The sequence below is a fragment of the Kryptolebias marmoratus genome, linkage group LG4 (assembly GCF_001649575.2).
Source record: "Kryptolebias marmoratus isolate JLee-2015 linkage group LG4, ASM164957v2, whole genome shotgun sequence".
Lineage (NCBI taxonomy): Eukaryota > Metazoa > Chordata > Actinopteri > Cyprinodontiformes > Rivulidae > Kryptolebias > Kryptolebias marmoratus.
In genome coordinates this window covers 4,368,242-4,390,703 of record NC_051433.1, presented here as the reverse complement: position 1 = coordinate 4,390,703, position 22,462 = coordinate 4,368,242, and the positions used below count along the sequence as shown (strand labels likewise).

The 22,462-nt window shown below is 37.5% G+C and overlaps 1 protein-coding gene across 10 annotated transcripts in view; it reads right to left on the bottom strand.

The window, feature by feature from the left end:
* Window positions 1–3,547: 3,547 nt before the first annotated feature.
* arhgef10la (Rho guanine nucleotide exchange factor (GEF) 10-like a) overlaps window positions 3,548–22,462 on the bottom strand; it is a 124,765-nt gene continuing 105,850 nt past the window's right edge. For 8 of the 10 annotated variants that reach the window (XM_017408921.3, XM_017408923.3, XM_017408924.3 and 5 more), the window contains 6 exons: window positions 21,761–21,969; window positions 20,780–20,937; window positions 17,804–17,946; window positions 10,740–10,911; window positions 6,422–6,544; window positions 3,548–5,852 (listed from right to left, as the gene is read on the bottom strand). In XM_017408921.3, the coding sequence (XP_017264410.1) occupies window positions 5,302–5,852; window positions 6,422–6,544; window positions 10,740–10,911; window positions 17,804–17,946; window positions 20,780–20,937; window positions 21,761–21,969 (1,356 nt within the window). In that variant the 3' untranslated portion in view covers window positions 3,548–5,301. Of the gene's footprint in view, window positions 5,853–6,421; window positions 6,545–10,739; window positions 10,912–17,803; window positions 17,947–20,779; window positions 20,938–21,760; window positions 21,970–22,462 lie in introns of those variants that run through there. The other 2 variants (XM_017408926.2, XM_037975324.1) reach the window with 2 other exon arrangements.

Here is a 22,462-nt window from a genome sequence, read left to right as displayed (position 1 = left end):
TGCAGAGGCAGCACAATAATTTTGTGGATGTATGCAGAATGGTTCAGTTGGTTGGAGAGCCACTTTTTGCTGCAATAACTTGACGAACAGTAATTGTCTTCTGTATAACCCTGTCTGTCTCTCACATTGTTGTACAGGGAATTTTTGGCCCAAGGCAAAGTGCTAAAATGAGCTGGAAAACAAACCCAAGTATCAGCCCTAAACTGCATTTGACAGTTGGTATCAAGTTTTTTTTTTGTGCTAATAATTGGTGTTTTCAACAGTTGGGGTTTTCAACAAATGTGGTGAATTCTGACCAAACGTTTTCCTTTTGGTCTTTTCTATTCAAAGGACATTATACCAGTTATGAGGAGATTTATTTAGTTGCATGTTTGTATACCAAAGCTGCGCTGCCGGCTGTTAAAAGTTCATGGCACCACAGTTTGAAAAACCTCAGCGTGGCTTGTTTGGATAACTTGGGAGCCGTGAACTTTAACATTTAACATACATTATAACTGAGCTCTGGAGAGTTTGAGACGTAGCTCTTGAGTTATTGAAATTTTCTGAACAAATGTTTGACCTCAAAATTAACTCGTTGAGACATCTCGTTCTGGGAAGACTGGCGACTGTTTGTTTTCCATGTTTTCCATGAATTGGATTTATTGAAATGGTTTGAAAACAGCCTTTCCTGATCGATGGACAGCAACCATGACCCTGTTGTTTCATCCCCTGGTGTTGTGTTGACACCAACCTGGAAACCAAAACAAAACAAAACAAAATTAGTAATCACTTGATCGTATGATGTGTATCTGCACCTACATTATCCTTCTTGTTGCTGATGAGGGTGTGCAGTCTGTGTGGGTTTTCACAAACTGCTCATGTGTCTTGTTACTATGTAATGAGTGTTGTTCCTGAGAAATTAATGTGGTTCTTTTTTTTCTTCCTAGAATTCAAAAATGGTTTGATAACTTTTATTTATCATGGCTTTACTGTCACAGCTGATTTACATGAAGCGACATTATGTTTGAAAGCCTCAGCTGGGTGTGATGATTTCAGCCTATAATTATCTAAATGTTGCTAAATACACCTGAACCTCCATCTGACACTTCTCGTTTAGCCCATCATTTATGGTTTATTTAAGCATTGACCTTTCATGCTAATTTCCTGTGAGCTGCTGCTGAGGCTCACTTCAGTTGATATACTGGACCCATTTCCCCCCACCCTTTGCCACCTTCATCTGACACTGTCAGAACCAGGGAGGAGGGTTTTCAGGCGGCCTGGCGATCCAGGCGACACCGACAGAACAAACCTGCAGTTTGAGCACACTTCTAATAATCCCATCTGGATCCCAGTAAAGCAGTGCCAACTGTGACATAAGCCTCTACACTTAAGGAGAGGGTATGTAGGCTTAACAACGTGACAAACAACAACAACAACAAAAACCTCTTCCTCTTGGGTACAAAAAAAAAGAAAATAACTGAGTATTTTAAATTTACTAGTAACTGTTAAAAGGCACTAATTGCAAGGTCACCAGTCCAAAAAAAAAAAAAGTAAAAAGCAAAATTGACACTTTTTTTTTCATATTGATGGTTAATGTGTCTAGAAATTAAACATTTGTAAGCAAAAATTGTGAACGGATGCCAACAGCTACGTGCATCTGTTTATCGCCAAACGCGGCTGAAGTGACGGAAAAAAGTCAACAATGATGAAGCACATGGAAGAGCCGTTTGGGATTGAAAAGACAGATAGTTTTAATATACTGGTACGTATTTATGCTCCGATCTGTTGAGTCAAATATACAGATAAAACAGCTTTGTGGACCCACATTTCATAACTGCATATCAATATATCTGGAAAACTACCGGAGTAAACTCTTTTAAACTGCCCTGTTTAGGATAAACTTTTTTAAGTTTGGCTTCATACTTTGCAATGAGTACTTTTGATTTAAAGATTTTTATTTTTTTTTCTTTGACAGACTAAAATTACTTTCAGGCTTTATCAAAAGAAATGATCAGTTTGTTAAATTTCAGACTCCAAACATATTCAATTTAACATTATATCCTCCAGATCTGAGTTTCTAGTGTGAGGTAAATTAAAGATGATGACAAACTATGGTGAGTTTTCTTCAGCAAACATCCTCTGAGCAGCTCTGAGTAAAGCTGTTTTTTTATGATGACAGAACCTGAATTTGTGAACTTGATAACAGTTTTAATCATCCGCATTTTGCTAAGATAATTAAAATTAAGAATAATTAACATATTTTTTGTGGTTTGCAAATTCAGAAAGCAGATTTATTTTTTTGTTCACATAAACTTCAGAGCAGAATTCTGGTTCACACCTTTTTTGTTTCTAAGCTTTATTTTGCAGGTCTTAGCACAGATTTTGGGGATGGGGATAATTAATTCACCAAGGAATCAAATAACAAGAGACATGGAACCAAAAAGAAATACAAGCTATAAAGAAAAACAAACTATAAAAAAGTCAACAAATGACAGAGCTATAACTTATCTTTTATGTTAGTAACAGTGCTGTGACTATGACTACAGTATGGAAGTCAAATTTTGTAAACTGTGATGGATGTTTACAAGATTTCCTACCTTGCTCGTCTTCCACACCTCCGGGGATGTCTCCTGCTGTTGGACATCAGCATTCAACTTGTGGAGTAAATGTTAGAAACAGTGATGGCACCAATGACCAGAGGAATACACCTAAAACATGACAGCACTTTCAGCCATCCTTACCAAATGAATATAAGTTTATTTAGGACAACAATTAGTAGAGAATGTCTTGAATGCCGATATTCAGTGCATGAATTACGTCTGCAAGCAAATATGAGTAAGCCGGTTTCCATCAAAGTCAATATCTGAGATCAAATCAATGATCAAATGGACATAAGTTAGTGGAAAACAGAAAAATTCAACTCATTTGGAGAAAAGAAATCAAGTACTTTATATGTACTTGCTGATGACTCATGCATGAATATACACTCATCCTCATTAGGTGGGCAACAATCAAAGTACTTTGAAAGCCAAAGTTTTACAGTGCATGCCTCTTAATCACAAAGTCCTGTTGTGATTGCTGCCATATTTAATAACATAATACATTCTTTCCTTAAAGGGGGGAGAAAAGAGAAACGCACAGTCTCTATGGTGACCATGATGACATTGTAACTCTAGCAGCATATAACTTAAGGTGTACATTTCTGATGGGTTTTAGATACCAGGGTCAAGGGTATTATTTATTTTACAAGTATCCTCCTGGCTAGTTATTTTGGATTTCTTCGATAATGAAAAAAAAGGGAAAATGTGCCTGATGAAACAGGACTCTTTCACACTGATTTATTTTATATCACCATGTACAGTTGTCAGTGCATTTTATCTTTTCTATAAAGCACTTGAAGCACTTTAAATGTCCTCGGTTAATTTTGCTGCAGAAATGTTAGCTTAACCTTGGTTGATGCAAAACACAAAATTAAAGTTTTCAAGACAAAGAGATTTAAGAATCATACATCTATGATGGAAGGACTAAACAGAATAAAAGTGGGAAAAAAATGATTATATCATAAACGTGACAATTGCTTAGTTTATTAAAAAGATTTGTTCATCGTTAAATACTTTAGTGGTCTCCACCAACTGTGAAAAAATGTGCACTGGAACGTTTGTACCTCTTTCTTCTTTCTGACACCAGGGTTAAGAAGTTCAGGATTACAAGGCTGGTAGTGCTCAAACAATTTGTAATTAAGACATTTTGAAGACAAACCTTTTCAAACAATCCACACAGTACCACTGAGTGCCTGACTCAACATATTTGAGTTGTTGGTAGCATACAAAGTCCTTTTACAACTGAATAAAAGAACAAACTGTACCTTACATATTAATATCACGTATAATGTCATTCATTACAATTACAAAATGATTTTAAAAAGTCTATCAGGTTACAAACTATGTAATCTTTTAACTCATGAAATCATGAAAGTGAAGAAAGTATGACAGTGAAGTCATGTTGTTAGTCAGCATCACCACATCCTGATAAAAAACAAAGAACTCAAAATTTAGTGGTTGAATTAAACTTTTAACAGGGTTTTGTTAACTAACCATGATAGCTTAGGTGATAGACATAATATTCATTTCTTAAGTGCAATGTAAAATTTTAAAACATAAAACACCATGAATCAGAACCCTCCTTTATGTTATAAATTATGTGTAAACCTGCTCCCTGCTGTCTGTTTCAGGTAGCTTTTCTGTTAATTTCGTTGCAAACAGCAGCATAGATGGCTGCAGTGCTTCTACTATCCATTTGAATATAGCCTCTGATGTGTGACTGTGGTTTCAAGCAAATGCAAGCTGAACATTAACAAGTCAGTGTGCAAATTTGTATTAACTCGCTGATAGATGACAGTGAATAAGAAAGTAGAATTATGGAATTTACAGTACTTGGGAAAGACTCTCTAAAATCTGATACTGAGAAGTCTCATTTGATCAAATAAGTTGGAAAAAATAACAGTAACCATTAAGTGCAAAATTGTTAATTGTTTTTGCAGTTCTTTTGCAGGTATCCTCATCCTATATAACTGAAGCAAACAAAGGGATGACAATTTTATGGAAGCAAAAGTTTTGTCACCAAAACTCATTTTTTGAAATGCTGCAACAAACTTAAAAAATGATCTCTTTTAAACAGACTCAATTTTGAGACACAACAGAAGATATCATCCGTTCACATTGCATGGGATGAGAAAAAGGCAGGCAAAGCTAATAAAAATGGTGCTAATGTTCTTTGTGATGTGATGTTTGTCCCCAGCTTTCAGCTCTGAACAGATGGGATCTCTCCCACAGGATCAGATAGAAGACGCCCATTTCTAACTCTGCAGAGCATGGCATATTCAACAAAGACTTCTTCTCAAAGGCATGCTGTCCGTTCGTGCTCCCACTGAAGTCTTTTACATAAAATAAATGTGGCAGAGCACATGCAGCTTTGATGAGGTTAAAGTGAGGCATATCAGTTTTAGCTAAAGTCGGAAGAGAAACCAGATCAGAATGATGACATGGAACTAATCCGTGGCGACCTCTGCCATCGCTGCAAAGATGATGACACACAGTCCTGAACAGTCAAAGCATTCTGTTGGGCTGTTAAAACAGCCTGTCTGAGCTTCTGTTTTTTTTTTTTCTTTTTTCCTCACAGGCAGAATGATAGAACGTCAAGCTCTGTGACAGTGGCAGCACCTACTCATACATTCAAATCCCCTGAATTTATGGAGGAGGTGATTCAAGGCTAAGCTGGGTAGACTTCTATAAATAAACATCACCTTGCTATATATTTTCCATATCACACAGTCAATGGGAGCTGCCATACCATAAGAACATTTTCTAAACAGTCTCCACTTGTCCTGGCACCTGCTGCAGCTCCTTCCTTCAGCCTGCGGAAACCCTTTCCTCCAGATATAACCGCTGCAGACATCACCCTGTCCCTGCGCGCTCCGTCCCGCTCACAAGGACGGCCCCGGACCCACATTTCTGGGTCATCGCTGAGCTCATAGATGGATCCATCTTCCACACTGTGCTCCAACGACTCCAGGGAGGAGTCTGACGCCTCGTCGCCCTGCGCCGTCAGTGGCCAACCAGGTAGTCCTGATGTAGAGCGCAGCTTGTACTGGAGCAGAATGCTGCGCCCTTTGCCCTTCTCCTCTGGTTTGTAGCAGCTGGACGGTTGAAGGGAATCCTGAGAGGAGGTGTCGCTCCGGTCCTCGCCTCCGCAGGCTGAGTCTGGACCATCCCCAACAGAATCTCTTTTAAGCAGGTCAGAAGACAGCGTGCTGGTGGTCGCCACAAGGAAGTCCACAGGCCCAGAATGAGCATTTAGTGAAATCATCCCTTTCCCTGTAACAATTATGCACACTTAATATTCATTTGCTATCCGGCGGGAAAATAGACACTGCTTCTGTTCGTTTCTGGGACCAAGTCAATGCCAATCACATCAGTTCAGTAAGAGTCTTATGCAACTTGCAGGCTGAATTGTGTGAACTGAAAATGACTTGAACCCAGTTTTGCATCATATGTCATACACAGTTAACAGTGACAATTTATCATAATTCTGTGACTGTTGAAGCAATAATCCTAGCCATAGTTTGTAGGACATTTACATATTATTCAATAAACTAGCTGGCAATAAGGTGGCTGTGAAGTGAGGGTTGTGCAAGTGGAAAACCAACGACCTCATTCACTTGGCATGATAAACAAAACACTGCCAGGCAGTTTTAAATTATGCTGCAAGCATATATATACAATATGATTTGTGAGCTGCCTGCCTGATAATATTCACACTGATTCCTTTTGCTACATGAAAAATGTGAAGTGAGACCTCAATAATGGGAAATGCAGAGTAATTTTCTATCATAAACAGTTTCTTCCTCTTTCTTTTGACCTCAGAAGATGTGGTTCAACCATACCTGTTATTTTGGGGATGCCCTCCAGTTTGGGAACTGGAAGAGTGATGATTAAGCCTTGGGCTGTGCCCACCCATAACAGACCTTGGCAAATTAGAAGACTTGTGACCTGGATGCTCTTTTGACCTGTAATATAGAAAACATTGACAGGAAATTGAATTTTCTGTGCCAACCATTGTTAGTAAATAACATGGCAAAAACTACAACAGATAACTCCCCGCTGACTAAATCCTGTCTCAGCTCTTATATAATAAAAAAGGGAAAAAATACTTATATTTTTGACCAGCTTTAGCTCAAGCCTATGATCTGTGATCAGACTCTTTTTCTGACAGCTCTTGACCGAACTGTTGGACCTGTCTACTTGTTGCTAACCCAGTTGGAAAATAACTTTCGCAGAGACACAACACAGGGAACAAGACCCTGTGGTGTTACACATTTTGTCTGAGATCTGAGTGCTTATGAAATCCTGAGCTTCAAAGTTTTCACCTGCTACTGTACAGGTGTTTGTTTTGGAGAACGTGTCAGAAAAATATGACATAATCTCTCGTGTTGCTCAAAGGAGCCAGTTGGACCCTCTGATGTTTACACTGCTTCCTGTGGGTGATATCAACACAAACATACACTGTTGTACATCTCCATGTCTCACATCAGCCTGTCTGCTAACAATACATAAAATAATGAGTTTCCATTACATAATATGAGCAGGAAATAACTTGACTGGTTAGCTAATAGTTGGCGCTAAAAATGCACAACAAAGCAGATGTAAAAATCAAAACAAAGAAGAAAAAAACTTAACGTGTGTTAGACTTCAATTTTCTGCCTCATATATGAAAAAAATGTCTAAGAGGACATTTGTTTAACTCAAAACAGCTGCTAATGCTCATTTACCAAACTACTTAAAACATTTAAGTAGATAACACTAAAATGATGCACTTTTTATTGGTCTTCCTAAAAAGCCTGCAGCTCATCCAAAGTTTTCTTGTTAGTTTGCTAACAAAACCGAAGCCGTTCACGCACATCACTGCAGTGTTGGCAAAACTTCACTCAGTCCCTGTGTCTTTTAAAAGTGGTCATAGTGCTAAAAGAAAAGCTCACAGCAGCTTTTAACAGGTCTACATCACAGATCCTTTGGTGTCTTTCATCTACTGACAAACCCTCCTTCACTGCAGGCTTTTAAACTTTCCAAACCTAACAACCAACTTCAACCAAACCCTAGAAGACAGTCAAGATAAAACTAGCAATCAGGCAGAACATGTTGATACTTTTTGACAAAGAGTATTCCATGTAAATTAATTTTAACCAGGTCACCTGTAAAACCTGTTTTTTTTATTTCCTAATTTAAAAGCACTTTGATGAGACGTGCCTAAAACTGCTGATACACAAAATTCTCTGAATTTAGAGAAATGACAAACAATCTATCCAGAAAAACAAGCCCTGGGAACCCTGGTTCTACAGAAATATTTGGTCTTTAAGCTGAATAAAACGAATTAGGATCAATAACTCAATAGAAAACATTTCAAGTAGTTAAAAAAATAAATAAATAAATAAATAAATAAAGTGAAAAGTAGCATTATTTCCCCACAGATACAAAATTACTTCTTTTATTTTAAACCACTTAACCGACTCTGTTTGAACAAAATAAAGAGATATTAGTAATTGGTGCTATTGTCTATTTTGATTTGTTTGTTTTTTTGCAAATTTGACAAATGCTACAATTCAGAGATTTATTATTTTCCTTTAAAATTGTTTAATAAGCCACATAATGAGATTATTGAGTGATTTATAGTAGAGATTTTTTTTATGTTATAGTGTATGACAAAAAAAACAAATTTATGTTTTCTGGTAAAACAAAATTTGTTTTGTTTTGTGTTCATTTTGTTTTTACTGCAGACCTGTTTTTGTAAGACTCCCTTAGTGACGAAGGAAAATAATTACTGGGTCTTATTATACAAGCACATCCTTTGTTTTCAGTTGACAAAGGCATAAAATGCATTGTTTGGATTTTTTTTTGCATACCGTCTTGGGTTCCTTGGTTTTTTTGCTCTCACTGTGGCCCAGTTATCTATAGAACCATTTGCCATGCCATCCATGGCAACCCTAATTGAATTACCTCAACACTTCTTTGAACAGAGCTAAGTGAATGCTCATTTACACATGTAGCTGTATTTACATGTTTGTTCTGAGCCATGCTTTGGTTTTGATGCTTTGTATGAATGGCTCAGTAGTGTGCTTAATTAAATCATTATAGTGTGCAAAGATGAATCATTCAAAACAGGAAAAGATGCTGTGTGTACAACAGGGAGTAGAACCTGAGTTAAAAAAAAAAATCTAACAGAGAGCAGAAACATTTAGATAGGGACCTTGTGAGGGTCACAGCAACAAGTTAGGTGTTGGTGAATATGTTCATTTTTCTTAACCGTTTCCCACCTGCTCACATTTCTTAAGAGTCTTTTTGTACTTTGGTTAGACAGCTTAAGTTATGCTTATGAACACCCACTTTGACGTTACCGTGAAATCTGAAGTTAAGTCTGAGGATGTGAGGACAGCTTTGTCTTTAGAAAAGTGAGGAAGAGGGATAATGACAAAGACACTCAAGATTAAAGAGGTATAGCTACCCCTCAAGCAATCTTGCACCTCCAATGTTTGCAACACTGCACTCTGCAGCGTGCTGTGAGGGAGCTAGTATTTGCCTTAAAAAGACGATGTTACCAAAGATAAATGTCTCCCTATCATGTGTCACCCAGGACTATATTTTGGAATATTATTTTTTTCACCCTAAGGACAGAACTATTAAAGACATTAGTACAGAAGAGATCAGCAGTTTCTTCTGCTTCAGAAAGTTCTCTGTTGTTTACTGCAGCTAGAATTCCCCATTGAGTATAAATCACATTAAGGAAAAAGGATTAAAGGGTATATCATTACTGCATGTCCTAAGTCAAGGAGAAACCTCCGGGAGCAGAGACCCAGTGATGAGGAGAAACTATCAAAATTTCATGTGCAATGTCTGTGATTGTAGAGTGTCGAGGGATCTTCTTTTCTCCTGTGAGCTCAACGAATCACAACTACAGTCAAAGATAGTCTTTTTTTTGTGGACCCCAAAGACATGAGCCTAGCAACACTTTTTTTTTTTTATATGCCCTATAACTTCCGTCAGGGCCAAGCCCTGAGGCCACCTTCCTTCAAATCTGCTGCATATTTTAAGGGAGAGGAGCTGTGCTTGGTGAAAATGACCTTCAGGTCACTAATTTTGTCCAGATATCATGGCCGTAGAGTTCTGTTCTCCTTAAAGTCTCCTTTCTCTGAGATCTAAAAGAATTCTTTTGTGTTTGAACTGCATGCCTGTTGTTATTCTTTCTTTTTTCATTTCTCAAGAGAAACTTTTATTATTATTTTTTAAGATAAAACCGAGAGCTGCGATGCCTTTAAGTACTGCTCTAAAAACATCAATCAATGTCCCACATGGTTTAATAGGAACAAAATGTTCTAAATCCAGATGCATTAGCACCACTACTTAAAGCTCAAGATGATCTTCTCATATTGTATAATAAATGAGCTAATGAGACACATGTCCAAGCTTGAACATATTTATCTTATCGCTCTCACATATCTTGTACTTTAATACGATGCTCAGGTGGTTATAGTTCTTGCCTCAAAAAAGAATTAAAAAAGAAAGGAAAAAAAAGAAAAACATCCACACACCCCTGATGAACATTTCATCCATCAAAAAGGAAGGCCCACTGGAAGTAATGGGCTATCTGTGGAATCCTAAACGGACTGCAGTGAGAAGTTAAATGACGGTGAGAGGATTTTAAAGCAAGGTGGATGAGATGAAACAGAGAGAAAGAGAGTGGGAAAGTGGGACAAAAAGGGAAGGCAGAATATGAACTCAAAAATAAAATACAGGTAATGTATCTGTAGGGAAAAGGGTAAATTGGGTACCTCACCAAAAGAAGGATAGACTTAAAGAAAAATTTTCATGGCTACGTCTTTGTGCAAGAAGATTTAAGCTGCCAGTTTAGTGTTATTTGATACCTTTTCTTATTTCTTATTATCATTTTGCAACTTCCTCACTTTGGATCAGTTCACTTCTCTCGCCTCTTGGTGTTTTTATTGCTTTGTAAAGGCGTGGGATAACTTACTAATGTATGCTGGTTCAGGAGTACAAGATCTAAGAAAGTCTTGGATTAAACAAGAAAACCACTGTGCAGAGAAAAAGCATTATCTTTTTTAGTTAATGAGCTTTTAGTGCTCATGTACAACCAATATAAACTGATGTAAAACAACAAAAGGAACAACTGTGAAAAATATTATGTGTGCTCACCAGTGTTCAGCAGCATGGAGCGTGTTGAAATGTTGATTTCCTGCAGAAGCTCCAGTGTTTCTGTATGGAAGAGACGGATAGAGGAACCCTCAGAGAATGCCATCCACACCCCTCCACCGGCGCATGCCATGTGTGTAACACTGACCATCGGGTCTGGATGGACCTCAAATTTCTGTAACAAAAACAATAATTCTGTTATAAAATGCAACCAACCACATCACAAATAGAATAAATTATTTAAATAAAAAAAAGACTTTTTCAACTGAACTGTTGGTTTTTTCTGGAATGTTATTCTGCCTCTTTGAGCAGAACACTGTAAATAATAATAAGGCTTTTTTTCATATAATCAGTGGGCTTCTACTGCTGAAGTTACTGTGCATTTTTTCATCAAATAATTTATTTGTTTTTATGTTTGCCTTCTATTCCATGGCAAGTTTGATAAGAACCTCATACTTTCTGTTCACATGTACATTAAATATAAATAGATCCATGTAACTAAAAAAAAAGAGATAACTCCACATTGCCTCGAGCTCTGGTTTACAACATATCTTTTCTTATTACTGTGACATTCATTTATGAGTTAAAGTTTACTGTTCCTAGTTTTAAAGCAGCGTTTGACTGAAGAAGTGAAAAAAAAAGCCCCACAACATTGTTGCCGCTCTAAACTTGCTTTTGCAAACAAGGTCTAAATGTCTCCAGTAATTTTGCAATTTACAGAGTCCCAGATGCACAGAGCATGTTTTTGCATGATTCCCCTGCCTTCAATCTTTGAAGAAGCACAATGTAGCAAGAGTTTCAGGCACGCGCTCTTAATGAGTTGCTTGAAATAAATGCAATGAGCCTTATCGTGGTAACACATGCAGCCCCTGCGGTCTTTGGCGTGACAAGGGCTGGTTTGGGCATAATCTTGGAACTCATATCACTGTCAATAAAGAAGTTGCATGAAGCCGGGCAATTAATCAGTGAGGATGACTGAGTGAGGATGAGAATGCACCGCCCACCCTAACTCAGAAGCACCGGCAGACAGGGATTACCACCTGTTTGTGTGCCCTTGCCAATGGGCCCTCCTTTGTTTGAAATTTGGGAAAAGGAAAGAAGCCTTTGATGTGTTTTCTCTGTTAATTGACTCTCGAGCAGTGGGTGCCAACTGTGTATGAAAAACTAAATGGAATGCATCTCACAGTTTTCGCAACACTAAAAAACAAAAATATCCATAGTGAAAAGTTTAGTTTTAGTTTCAGTAATGATTTCAAACTAGATAGCAAGACGATTGAGTGAAACAGTCTTCTTAGTCATGGTGTTCTATATGTTGCACAACATAATTATCACATTAATCATTATCAAGCGTGGTGGCAGTAAAAGGGACTTTCAGCTCATCAGCGGCTGACATACTGTGGTTGCTGAATGCCATCTTGCCTACCATATGTTTGAAACCACCTGAAGGGTGTTCTGGTAAGCTAAGAACAGTGCATTACAACAGACATATATGTTGGGAAATAAAAACAAAAGAAAAAAAAAGAAAAAAACAGAAAATGCTTCACTCATTATTTTAAGGGATGATAGGTTTTAATAAACCTAATTTTATATTACAGCTAATGATGTAGAGCAGGTTTCCCTAAAATATTTCATCACGTATAGAGTGTAGATCAAATGTTCTGAATGTCTGTTGGGCTGTGTCTTATACAGGGATAAGTACAAGTCACAATGTTGCCCCAAACCAACAATCTGGTATTAGTCTACTGAATCCAGCCTTGCTTTCAAAGATGAGGCAGTCAGTGAAGCTTGACAGTAGTAATGTGGCCTTTTCCACTCGGCTCAGCAGTGTCACACTAACAGCAGCATCGCTCCTACGGTCCACCTCCAGCAGTGGGAAATAACAGCAGAGCTCAAGTCCCAAACACTACAGCTGGTCTGAACAGCTCATTAGTCCTTCATTACACCAGGTGACAAGGTGTCTTTGTCCTTTACTGTGAGCTAAGTCCACATCTCCACTCTGAGGGCAAGGGAGTTGAGTGGACAGATGAGTGATCGGTGAAACCAAAAAGAGCAAAAAAATAATAAAGGGAAGAGGTAAGAGCAAGGTCTACCAGTCAGTATTGATCAAAGCCTGTAAACCCATGCATGTCCTACTATGTTAGTGTCTGGTTGCACTGGAGCGAATCACACCTTCACAGACTTGAACTTTGTGGTTTTCTTTAATAACGAAACCGAGTCATAAAATAAAAATGTCTGCATTATCACCAGATTCAATCAGGCCCTACTGTTCGACTAAATTATAAATAAAATTTCACTTGATTGGTTGAGATTTCCTTAATTTTCTCCCTAATTAAGCCGTTTCAAAATCCGATTGTGCTTCTCAATTCCTGCTGCTACTTAGCCCTTTTATTTGCTCTGATGAAAATGTAAATTGGGTTTGTAGTTAATTTTTTTGCAATTTTGCTCTCATGCCCAGACTTCTGTCAGCTGTGAAACCTTTAAAACATAATCAAACGTGGTACAACTGGCTTAAATAGGGTCTTTGGTGAAGGGGACAGTTCGGAGAATGGCTGTAGTAATTTTAGTGAAAAGAAATAATCATAAAAATGAGCTAGTGATGGAGACTTTTCAGAAACAAAATGGCTCACTGAGGCATCGTTTAATTTTGCTCTGTTGCATGGCTTTCATCTCTGACCCATTCACTTTAGGAAGCAGGGAAAAGGTCACAAGCTGATTCATTTCAGTTTAAATGGGAAAACATAAGCACAAATTCTCACTGATTACTTTTGCAAATCTATAAGATGTACTGGACCCATTTTACACAAGCCACACATCTTCCCAGTGATTTCCAAAAGACGTGTTCATGTCCATTTTATGCCGCAGCACAGATTAAACACATCTTAGCCAAAAATATACTAAAGTTTCAAATATACTTTCATCCATCCCATTAATGTTCACAAAACCTAAACTACACTGGCTTAGAAGACAATCAGTACTACTCACCACAATAAGGGTATTTTATTTCAGTTCCTAAATGGAAATAATTAACATTTCTAACGCTTACATCTGTGTGCTGAATCTGAGTGGGAGCAAGAAGCTTATCACAGTCGTGAGGAACCTTTGCTTCTCTCTGAATTTGTTTTTAAGGCTAAACTACAAACCAGAGTCTGAAGAGGCAAATATCCATCTATTCATTCATTTTCTTTACCCACTTGATCCTGTTCAGGGTTGGGAGAAGCTAGTGCCTTTCTCCAGTGGTCAATGAAAGAGAGGAGAGAAACACTCTGAACAGGCTGGCAGTCCATCAGAGGGCTACTCACACTCACACACACACACACACACACTCACACTCACACCTAAGGTCGATTAGGAGTTTCCAACCAACCTAACAAGCATATTTCTGGACTGTGAAAGGAGAAAACCCACACATTGGGAGGACATGCAAACGCCACACAGAAAAGATCCTATCTAAGTTTCGAACCTGTGATCTTCTTGCTGCAACTAACCAGCTGCTCCACTGTGCGGTCAGGTCAAGAAACATAATGTTGTTTTCCTTTTTATCAAGATGAATCCCAAACGACTACAACCATCTGCTAACTTTCCTTGTGTTGCCATCAAAATGTTGTTTTATCTTTAGAATAAAACTAATGGGAGATGAACTGTGGCACACATGTACAATACATTGGCTGATGTGGCAATACCCTTTCTGGTTTTTGACAAAATTTCTGCATGGTTAACAACATATACAGGCTCAGTTGTACTTTCTACTTAATACATATTAGTAAATGTTAATGAAGTAAAATAAGCCAGATTTGACCAAAGAACATGCTGCTTTTACCTAAAAAGACTTACAAATAATTTGATGACCATATAGTATTTCAATTTTTGCAGATCTCTCAAAATCCCATCATAATCTGAGCTGTTAATAAAATCTACATGTATATTACAGAAGTGTAAAGGTTGAAACTAGATACTTGCATCATGTATGAAACTTTGTGAAAGTATTACTTAATCCATCAATGTTTCTTCTCGCCTCAGAATTAGTAAAAATGAGGTTTTGTCAGCACAATAATTTCCATGTACCCCACTGGTGTGGAGTGTATGTAATCAAATAATACAAAGATGAGAGCTAAAACAAATTTGTTAGTGCTATGATGATCCATTGGGGTTCTGTTTATAGCAATTTAGATACCACAGGAATTAGCCATGTTTTTACAAAAACAGTAAAGGTTCCTTTTAAAACAGCACAGTGTCTCTAAGGGACTGGCTCTAAACATTTAAGACTTAAAACTTATCAAAAGCAGCTGCCTGCAGGCTCAGTGGCATGAAATGGAATGGGAATCAGCGTTTAGCATAGTCATGGATAAAAGATTCAAAAGTGCAGCAAAACTCGGGAAGTGATGACAATCCACATGAGAAAACAATAGAGTTTAGTCAAGTGAATGTGAGCCAATGACCCTTTACTTCTGCACCAAATCTCATCTTGTTCTACAGATGCCAGATAGTGGTTTCCCAGAGCCTGTAAATGCACCGCAGCTCCTGTGAAGGTTGACCCCTTGGGTCCATATTAGTGAATAAGACAAGGTTAAGGAAAAAGATAACCAGAGCTGACCTATAAAGCTCTGTGGGAAATAACATGAACCAGAACTGTGCCTCCATTGCATGACCATTCAGTTGCTTAAGTATTTGTCTCTAGAGAACGGGGCTTGGGGAAAAAAATGGCGAACAGATAAAAGAAGACATTCAGAGCTCATCATATTCCTAATTATATGCATCTTAAAGCAAACATATTATGCAGTTTATTTGTTTAATTTATCAGCTGCTTTTTCTCACATGTTGCAACTTACAGTTTTGGTAAAAACTGAGTACATCTTGCTAGACCTCAAAAATTCAGAAAAAAGAGATACATTTTATCTGGTTGTTAACAGGTGGTAAAAATAAAATCCAAAATTAACAAAAATTGATGTATTACACCATATAATTATTTATTTAACAAAAATTAAACCAAAATGTAATAGAGCAATGTGCGACACTAAGTACATCCTATACCTTCAGAAAGTGTAAGATGTTCCTTTTAGAGAGAAAAGTCTTTACACCTGCAACAATTAGAGTCCTGGAAGATTTTAGTGAAGATCCAATTAAAGTCTGTAACATCTGATGTTTTCCTCCATTTGTACTGCTATAAAATACAGATTTTAAACTTGGTACTTAGAATGTATGGACTCTGAAATGATCACTCAGAATTGTTTAGAAACAGCCTAACAACCCTTTTTTAGACTAATGAGCATCAGACTGGTTTTAACAAACCACAGCTGCTGCATTTCTTTTTCTTACTGGCTTGGCATTAGTACAAATGTGAATGTTCCAAACCAGCAAATTCAAATGTCTGTTTTTTAGTAAGGCAGTCAAACATTCTGACACTCACTTTACCAAATGAATTCAAAAAGCACCATTTGGCTGCTACTTATCCTGTTTTTACAAGAAGTAATCTCTACCTGATCCAGTTGGGACTAGATGGCTATTTAAGTATGTCCTGATTCATTTTGCACTCCAAATAATATTTCTATTTTCTTCTGTGCATGCAGTCTGTCTTCAGGTCTTATATTTGGCACAAAAATACTAGGTCAAATTTAATCTGACAAATATTTGTACTTGTGGGATGAGTGATCCTCTGGAACAATCTGTGCTAGCGTGACACAGACTGGCCTGAGATCAGAGCTCCAGATTTATTGTTTAATTTATGCTTGGAAAGACAGTGAGACAGAGGCTTCACTGCAACACAACTGAACTAATGACTACATTTGGATACATGGAGTCAAACAAAAACTCAATTGGGTAATGCAGGGAGAGGCTGGGCCGGGGGAGATAAATTTCAGAAGTGAAACAGATGAAACAGCAATGTGCTGAGCACAGAGCAGACAATGAATAAACATGTCTCGGTTTTGAAAGTGTATTCTAAGTAGATGGGACAGACTGAGGTCAAGGACAGAAACTGATTTGGAATTGTCATGAATAAACATCTGATGAATAAACCCAAGGCTCCATTACTGTAATTGAGGTAAATATGAATAAGGGTAGTTCATTCAACAAGATAGTTTTTATTTATGTATTGTAACTGATTCATATTAAAAATAAAAAAACAGATGTGCAATAACATATATTTTTTGATTTGTAGACCTTTAATTTGTTTATTGGATCCATTTTGGCACACGCTTCCTTTCCAGTTAAAACTCAACCTATTTGTATAGCTATGAACAGTCACACCTGGGAGCTATAATTAAATGGTAATGGTTTGCAGCTCGACATCTGAGTACCATATTTAACTTTACCCAAAAGAGTTTGTTTTATGCTGTTCATTATCATCCACCACAGCCGGAGAAGCCCTCCTGTTCTACACCTCTAATGACAAACCAAAAAGAATAAAGACCTTGGAGGATGACTGCACAAAAAAAATGCAGTTTGACAGACACCAGTGCCAGAATGATTTTTGGCCAATAAAGGTGCACCACCCTGTATCATCACCCAGAGCTCACAAAATATTGCTTATTTGTGTACGTGAGCTCCAACACACATCACATGAATCTACAGGGGGTCGGATTCGTTGTCCATGTTGCAGCACCAGCAGCGGTAAATCTCAATGACACAGCAGATTAGATTGTGGGCTCTCAAAGGTTGTATTCATATATCTTTCCAGAAACGAAAAGAGAAAATTTCCTCAAAAGTTGCACGGAAATACATAAATGAATAAAGCACGACGCCTTGTAGTTTCTCCTTTCAACAAAACCATTCAGGTCATAATTATGCACCTCAAACCAGAATTTAGCAATTCCTAGTACTGATTTTGTGAGAAATTTTACAAAGTTAGCATGTTTCTGAGTGTTAACAATACATTTTTAACATGCACTGTTTTTTATGATCACATTAAGTGTCAGTATGATGGCAGTCTCATTTCCAGATGAGGGAAATCTGTTTTTACAATACACCACATTCTTCAATTCTCTAATTGTAAGGTATACATATAAATTATGCACATATTAAGAATTTGCTAAGACTGAAAGCTTTAATTTAGCCAAACCTTTGTGCTTTACCTGCGTTGTGAGGCTGGAGATTGCAATAACAGTGACTGAGTTCCCACAGCTTGCCCACACTGATTCATCCAGCACCAGCAAAATACGGACTGGTTCTGAACCCAGGCTGAGACATCTGCAGGGGTTAGGGTCCCAAAGATCGTCTGGAAAAAATAACACAAATACATTCATTTAAACTATGACTATTACATCTTCATGATGAAAAATACTTGAAAAGGGTGGAAAAAAATCATCAATAGCTTACAAATAACTCTACAACAGAAGTGTGAACATGTGGTAAACTGTCACACTGAGTGAGGCAAAAAGATTCAATTCCTTCTACTGGCAGCACAGTAAGTTAATTTACTAATGAAATAAATTTTTGCTCTTTAACTTTGTTCAGCTGAAGCGCCAGGGGAAACATATCAGCAGAGGCTTTTTCTTTGAAATCTCTACTAGACAAAAAAACAAGATGTAACAAAATTCGAGCTCCTGCTTGACTAAAATAACCAAAGAATAACCAAACACGGTAAACCACCACACACTGTGCAGCACAGCATTTACACTCTCACCACCCACACTCTAATAAGTCTGGAGTACACTTTAATGCACTTTCCCACTGTTTTATCACCAGTTCCTTTCCCTGTTTGAAAAGAACTTCAGCTCTCAATGTCTCATCCGATCCTTTTGCTTCATCAGTGTGAAAATAAAGCAGACCTTTTGCTTTGAATTGTAATCATGGAGACACATGTTGCAGGTGCCACAAAAGCACATTTTAAAGAAAATTGCACAAGCGTTTCTTTGCTGTGCATTAATAAAGGGAAATTACAGAAGGGGATCATTCAGCCATTTAATTAACATTTTGAGTTGTTTATTTCTGCCTTTTACAGAAGAATAGCGTTACAATACCTTCTGACTTCCACAGGTTAATTGTTTGGCATGTTCTAAAGGTCACTTTTCCACCTTTTCAAAATTAACTCTTGTAAATGTCCTCCTATTCCCCTATGCTAACCAAGGCCATGACGATGTTTCTAGTTTTTTGGGTTTTTTTTTAAACAAGCTTGTCACAGGGAACCAAATGTCTCTGCCTCATCTTGAATAGTATTTTCACTGCAAGCTGACACAAAATCTGATGTGAATGTCTCAGTGAGAAAAGTTAGAGGAAACCCATTGCTGAGAAACAATAAAATGCAAAGATGATTTTTTTTTTTTTTTTGACACAAGTCTCAGGTGAAACCTCGGTGTTTCCAAACTTGTTTTTCAGACACTTCTACACTCAACAAGGACATACATCTTCAACAGATGTGCCAAATCCACAAACATTCCCCTGACATGCTCAGGAGATTTTCTCCTGTCCTTTTTTTAAACATATATCTATAAAGCATGAATAGTAATATTTAATCAGCATGCAGCAGCTTGGTGTAATTAATCATTCTCTCTGCTTGGGAGACGAAGGGAGCACAGGAGGCAGGCAGGCATGCTGACATACTTTGGCCAGGTAAAAGGAACCCACTGATAGAGCTATTGTGCTCCCGCTGGCTGTGAAAACTGCAAACCTCTGCTGAGATGGTGTTAAGCTCCATTGGTCTTGTGCAATCCCTGACTAAACATGGCATGCCATCTACCACATGGTGAAGTGTTATGTTCTTATTTACTGCAGGTGTGAAAAATCATTAAAAATGGGGGAAAAAAAATAGAAAAAGTGTAATGATGAAAGTGTTTCTAAAGTGACTGTTTTGGCAGTCAAATCATAAAGCATTCATTCTGGAAATGGGCTTTTTGAGAGAAAAAAAAAGGGCACTGTGCATGGCACAAATATTTAAAAGTCAAATGCATTAAAAAATAATTAGAATGTAACAGGGGGTTTGGAAAAATATAAAGCAACAAATCATAAAACTCATTTGTAGTCATTAATTCAAAGTGGCAAACATATTTTGTGTACACAAACAGCCTTAATTAGGAATTTGTCACCAAACTCTGCAGGTACACAGCGACAGAAACAACAAGGACAAAACATTGGATGACCTCATATCAGTAAATAATCCTTATGAAGTATTAGATGAGTAAATGGTTTGAAAACGCATAAATTCTGATTGAGTGACTTGGTCTGTATACACTAGCATAAAAAAACAACATTTAATAAGCCAATTACACTTAAAAGTGCAACAGCATTTAAAAAATGTTCCAGTTTAATGGTTTTTGTTAATACCACCTGTTCTGTTTTATGAATTTGTTATTTAGTTTTGTCATCTATAAGCGTGAGCCAAAATGAAATACTGATGGCAGGATCATCTTGAGCAAAAATATTGTCGTTTCACAATAGTACAGTAATAAAATAATAATAATAATAATTTATTTACTTTTATTTAAGAAAATACAACTGTTATTACTTTTTCTACCTCACATATTGTCTAATGATGATTATGTTAAAGGTTTAACAGTATAATAACACAAAAAAAATTATTTTAGGCATTTTAAATTGATTGCACAGACAGAAATAGAGACTAAGAACCTAAGTGAACAAGTTGACAGTCACTGTTTTTCCTCTGTCCTGAAGTACTGAAAACAAATTTAAATTTTAAATTTATTTTAATTTCAGAGTCAGCGAAAACACCACAGAGAACAGGCTGTTTTATTTATATTTTTCCATACAGAACTGATTGATGGGTCAAAGCAACAAGCAGAAGGGGGAGCGCTGCTTGGTGCTCCGTGGAAAAAAAAAACGTTTTGTCCCTCATATCTTAATAAAAGCCATTTAAACCATAGGAACAGTATGACAGAAAAACGGAGTAGTTTTGGCACTGTGGCATACCTTGAAACTGGTTATTGACCCATGCAAGTCATCAATCACAAGCTAACATGAATAGAGAGATTAACACAATGACAGTGACACATTTTGTTTCTCCACATGGACCACACACTGAAGACAAGGAACAGTTCCCCACAGATAGTCAAAGCAATCAGTCTAAAAAGAGAACAAGTTTGAGAAAACCTCACCACTGTCGTTTCTTCCATAAACCATCACAGTCCCGTTCTGCAGGCCCGCAAACAGGAAGCGAGATGAGTGCTTCAGGCACAGCACAGGGCAGCCTTCTGGGTTGTGGAGGGTCAGCAGGTGCTGTGCTGCGGTGTCCACACTCCCATAGACCAGGATGCTGGAAGAACAAGAGCAGCACAAGCCAACATGATAAATGAGCGTCATTCGAAATGACAGAGTGCCTTGTTCTCATGCAGTTTGATTTAACAGTGCACAAAGCTTTGCGTATGTGGAGCCACTCTGTCTTTTGCGTGTTTGAAATGCCACCTGAACTTTGCTGCATCTTATTGTCTTCTTTGGAATGACAAATGCATATCGGTGTTTGTTTCTCTGCAAAAAGAAAATGTTCAGCAGCATTGGAGCTGACAGGCTTTTGAATGATCTAAAATGCTGAATTGTTTTTTTTTTCCTCTCTTTTTATTTTGTGGTGTGCATTTATTTTTCCCCAGGACAGACACTTTTACTGGAAGATGATGTGTCAGCATACACAAACAGCAGACATTTGATTTAGGCTACTCTTAAAATAACTATCACTACAGTTAATTAAAATAGCATAAAATGGAAATATACTGGGTAAATCTTATCTGAGAGAACTCTGACTGAAAAACAAACAAAAAAAAACACAATCTATTCACTGTGACTGTGACATGAGACTAAGATTAAATCTCTCCTCTAAACCTTTTGATCCCCATTGTGTGGGAATCAAAAGGTTTATTGGATTTAAAAATGAAACTGATCTCAGCACAAGTAGCAGTATTGATGCTTTTGCTGTGATATCAACTCAGACTTCTTGTTTTGATGAAATATTGACAAGCAAATCTGTGCGGCTGGAAATCTCAGAGGAGCATGACAAGGGATAATATCTGGTATTATTTTACAGCAGAAGATATAGGGTATACTGAAAAGCATTTCATGCTTATCTTTAAAGACAAGTCTCTCACCGGCCATCATCCAATCCAACACAAATGTTGGTAGCGATCCCTGAGGCAGTCTTGTGCACTCCCGTCTCCTCGGTCGGTGAAGGTACCGGTGCATACTCCAAACATCGGACAGCAGAGTCCACCTGCAGGCTCTTCACATACCGTGGGGTGGACCTGTTGAGGGAAAATATCTCTATGTGGCCTTGAGAGCCTTCGCCTCCACCAGCAACCTGTAGGGAACAAAAAAGCTTCACTGAAATAAATAAAGAAAGAAAGAAAGGAAAAAAACCCAAAGTTAAGCTGTGCAGATGGACTGAATCCTAATGACATCAATAATAGGCTATTCTGCTGAAAATAGAAAAAAGGAACAAGGAGGGCAACGAGGAAAACCAGGTCAGTCTGTCTCAGATCATTCTAAAATTAAATTTCTGCTGTCATAACCAAACTGTGAGGGCCAGAACATAATGTGTCTTCTGTTGAACTTCAATTTTCTGCATGTCAGCAACACAAGTTTAAAAAAAAAAAAAAAATTTGATCACTGATCCTAGTAGATCCTGTCATTTGTTATCCACGCCCACTTTCTTTTTATCACTTTTAAAACACATTATATAATAGATTCACCATGTCATTTTCAGAAGATCAAACAGTTGTTAAAATGTTGGCAATCTTTTCATCGCTGAAGAACAGAGACTCATCTAAGTGTCTGAAAGGCTTTGAGTTGCC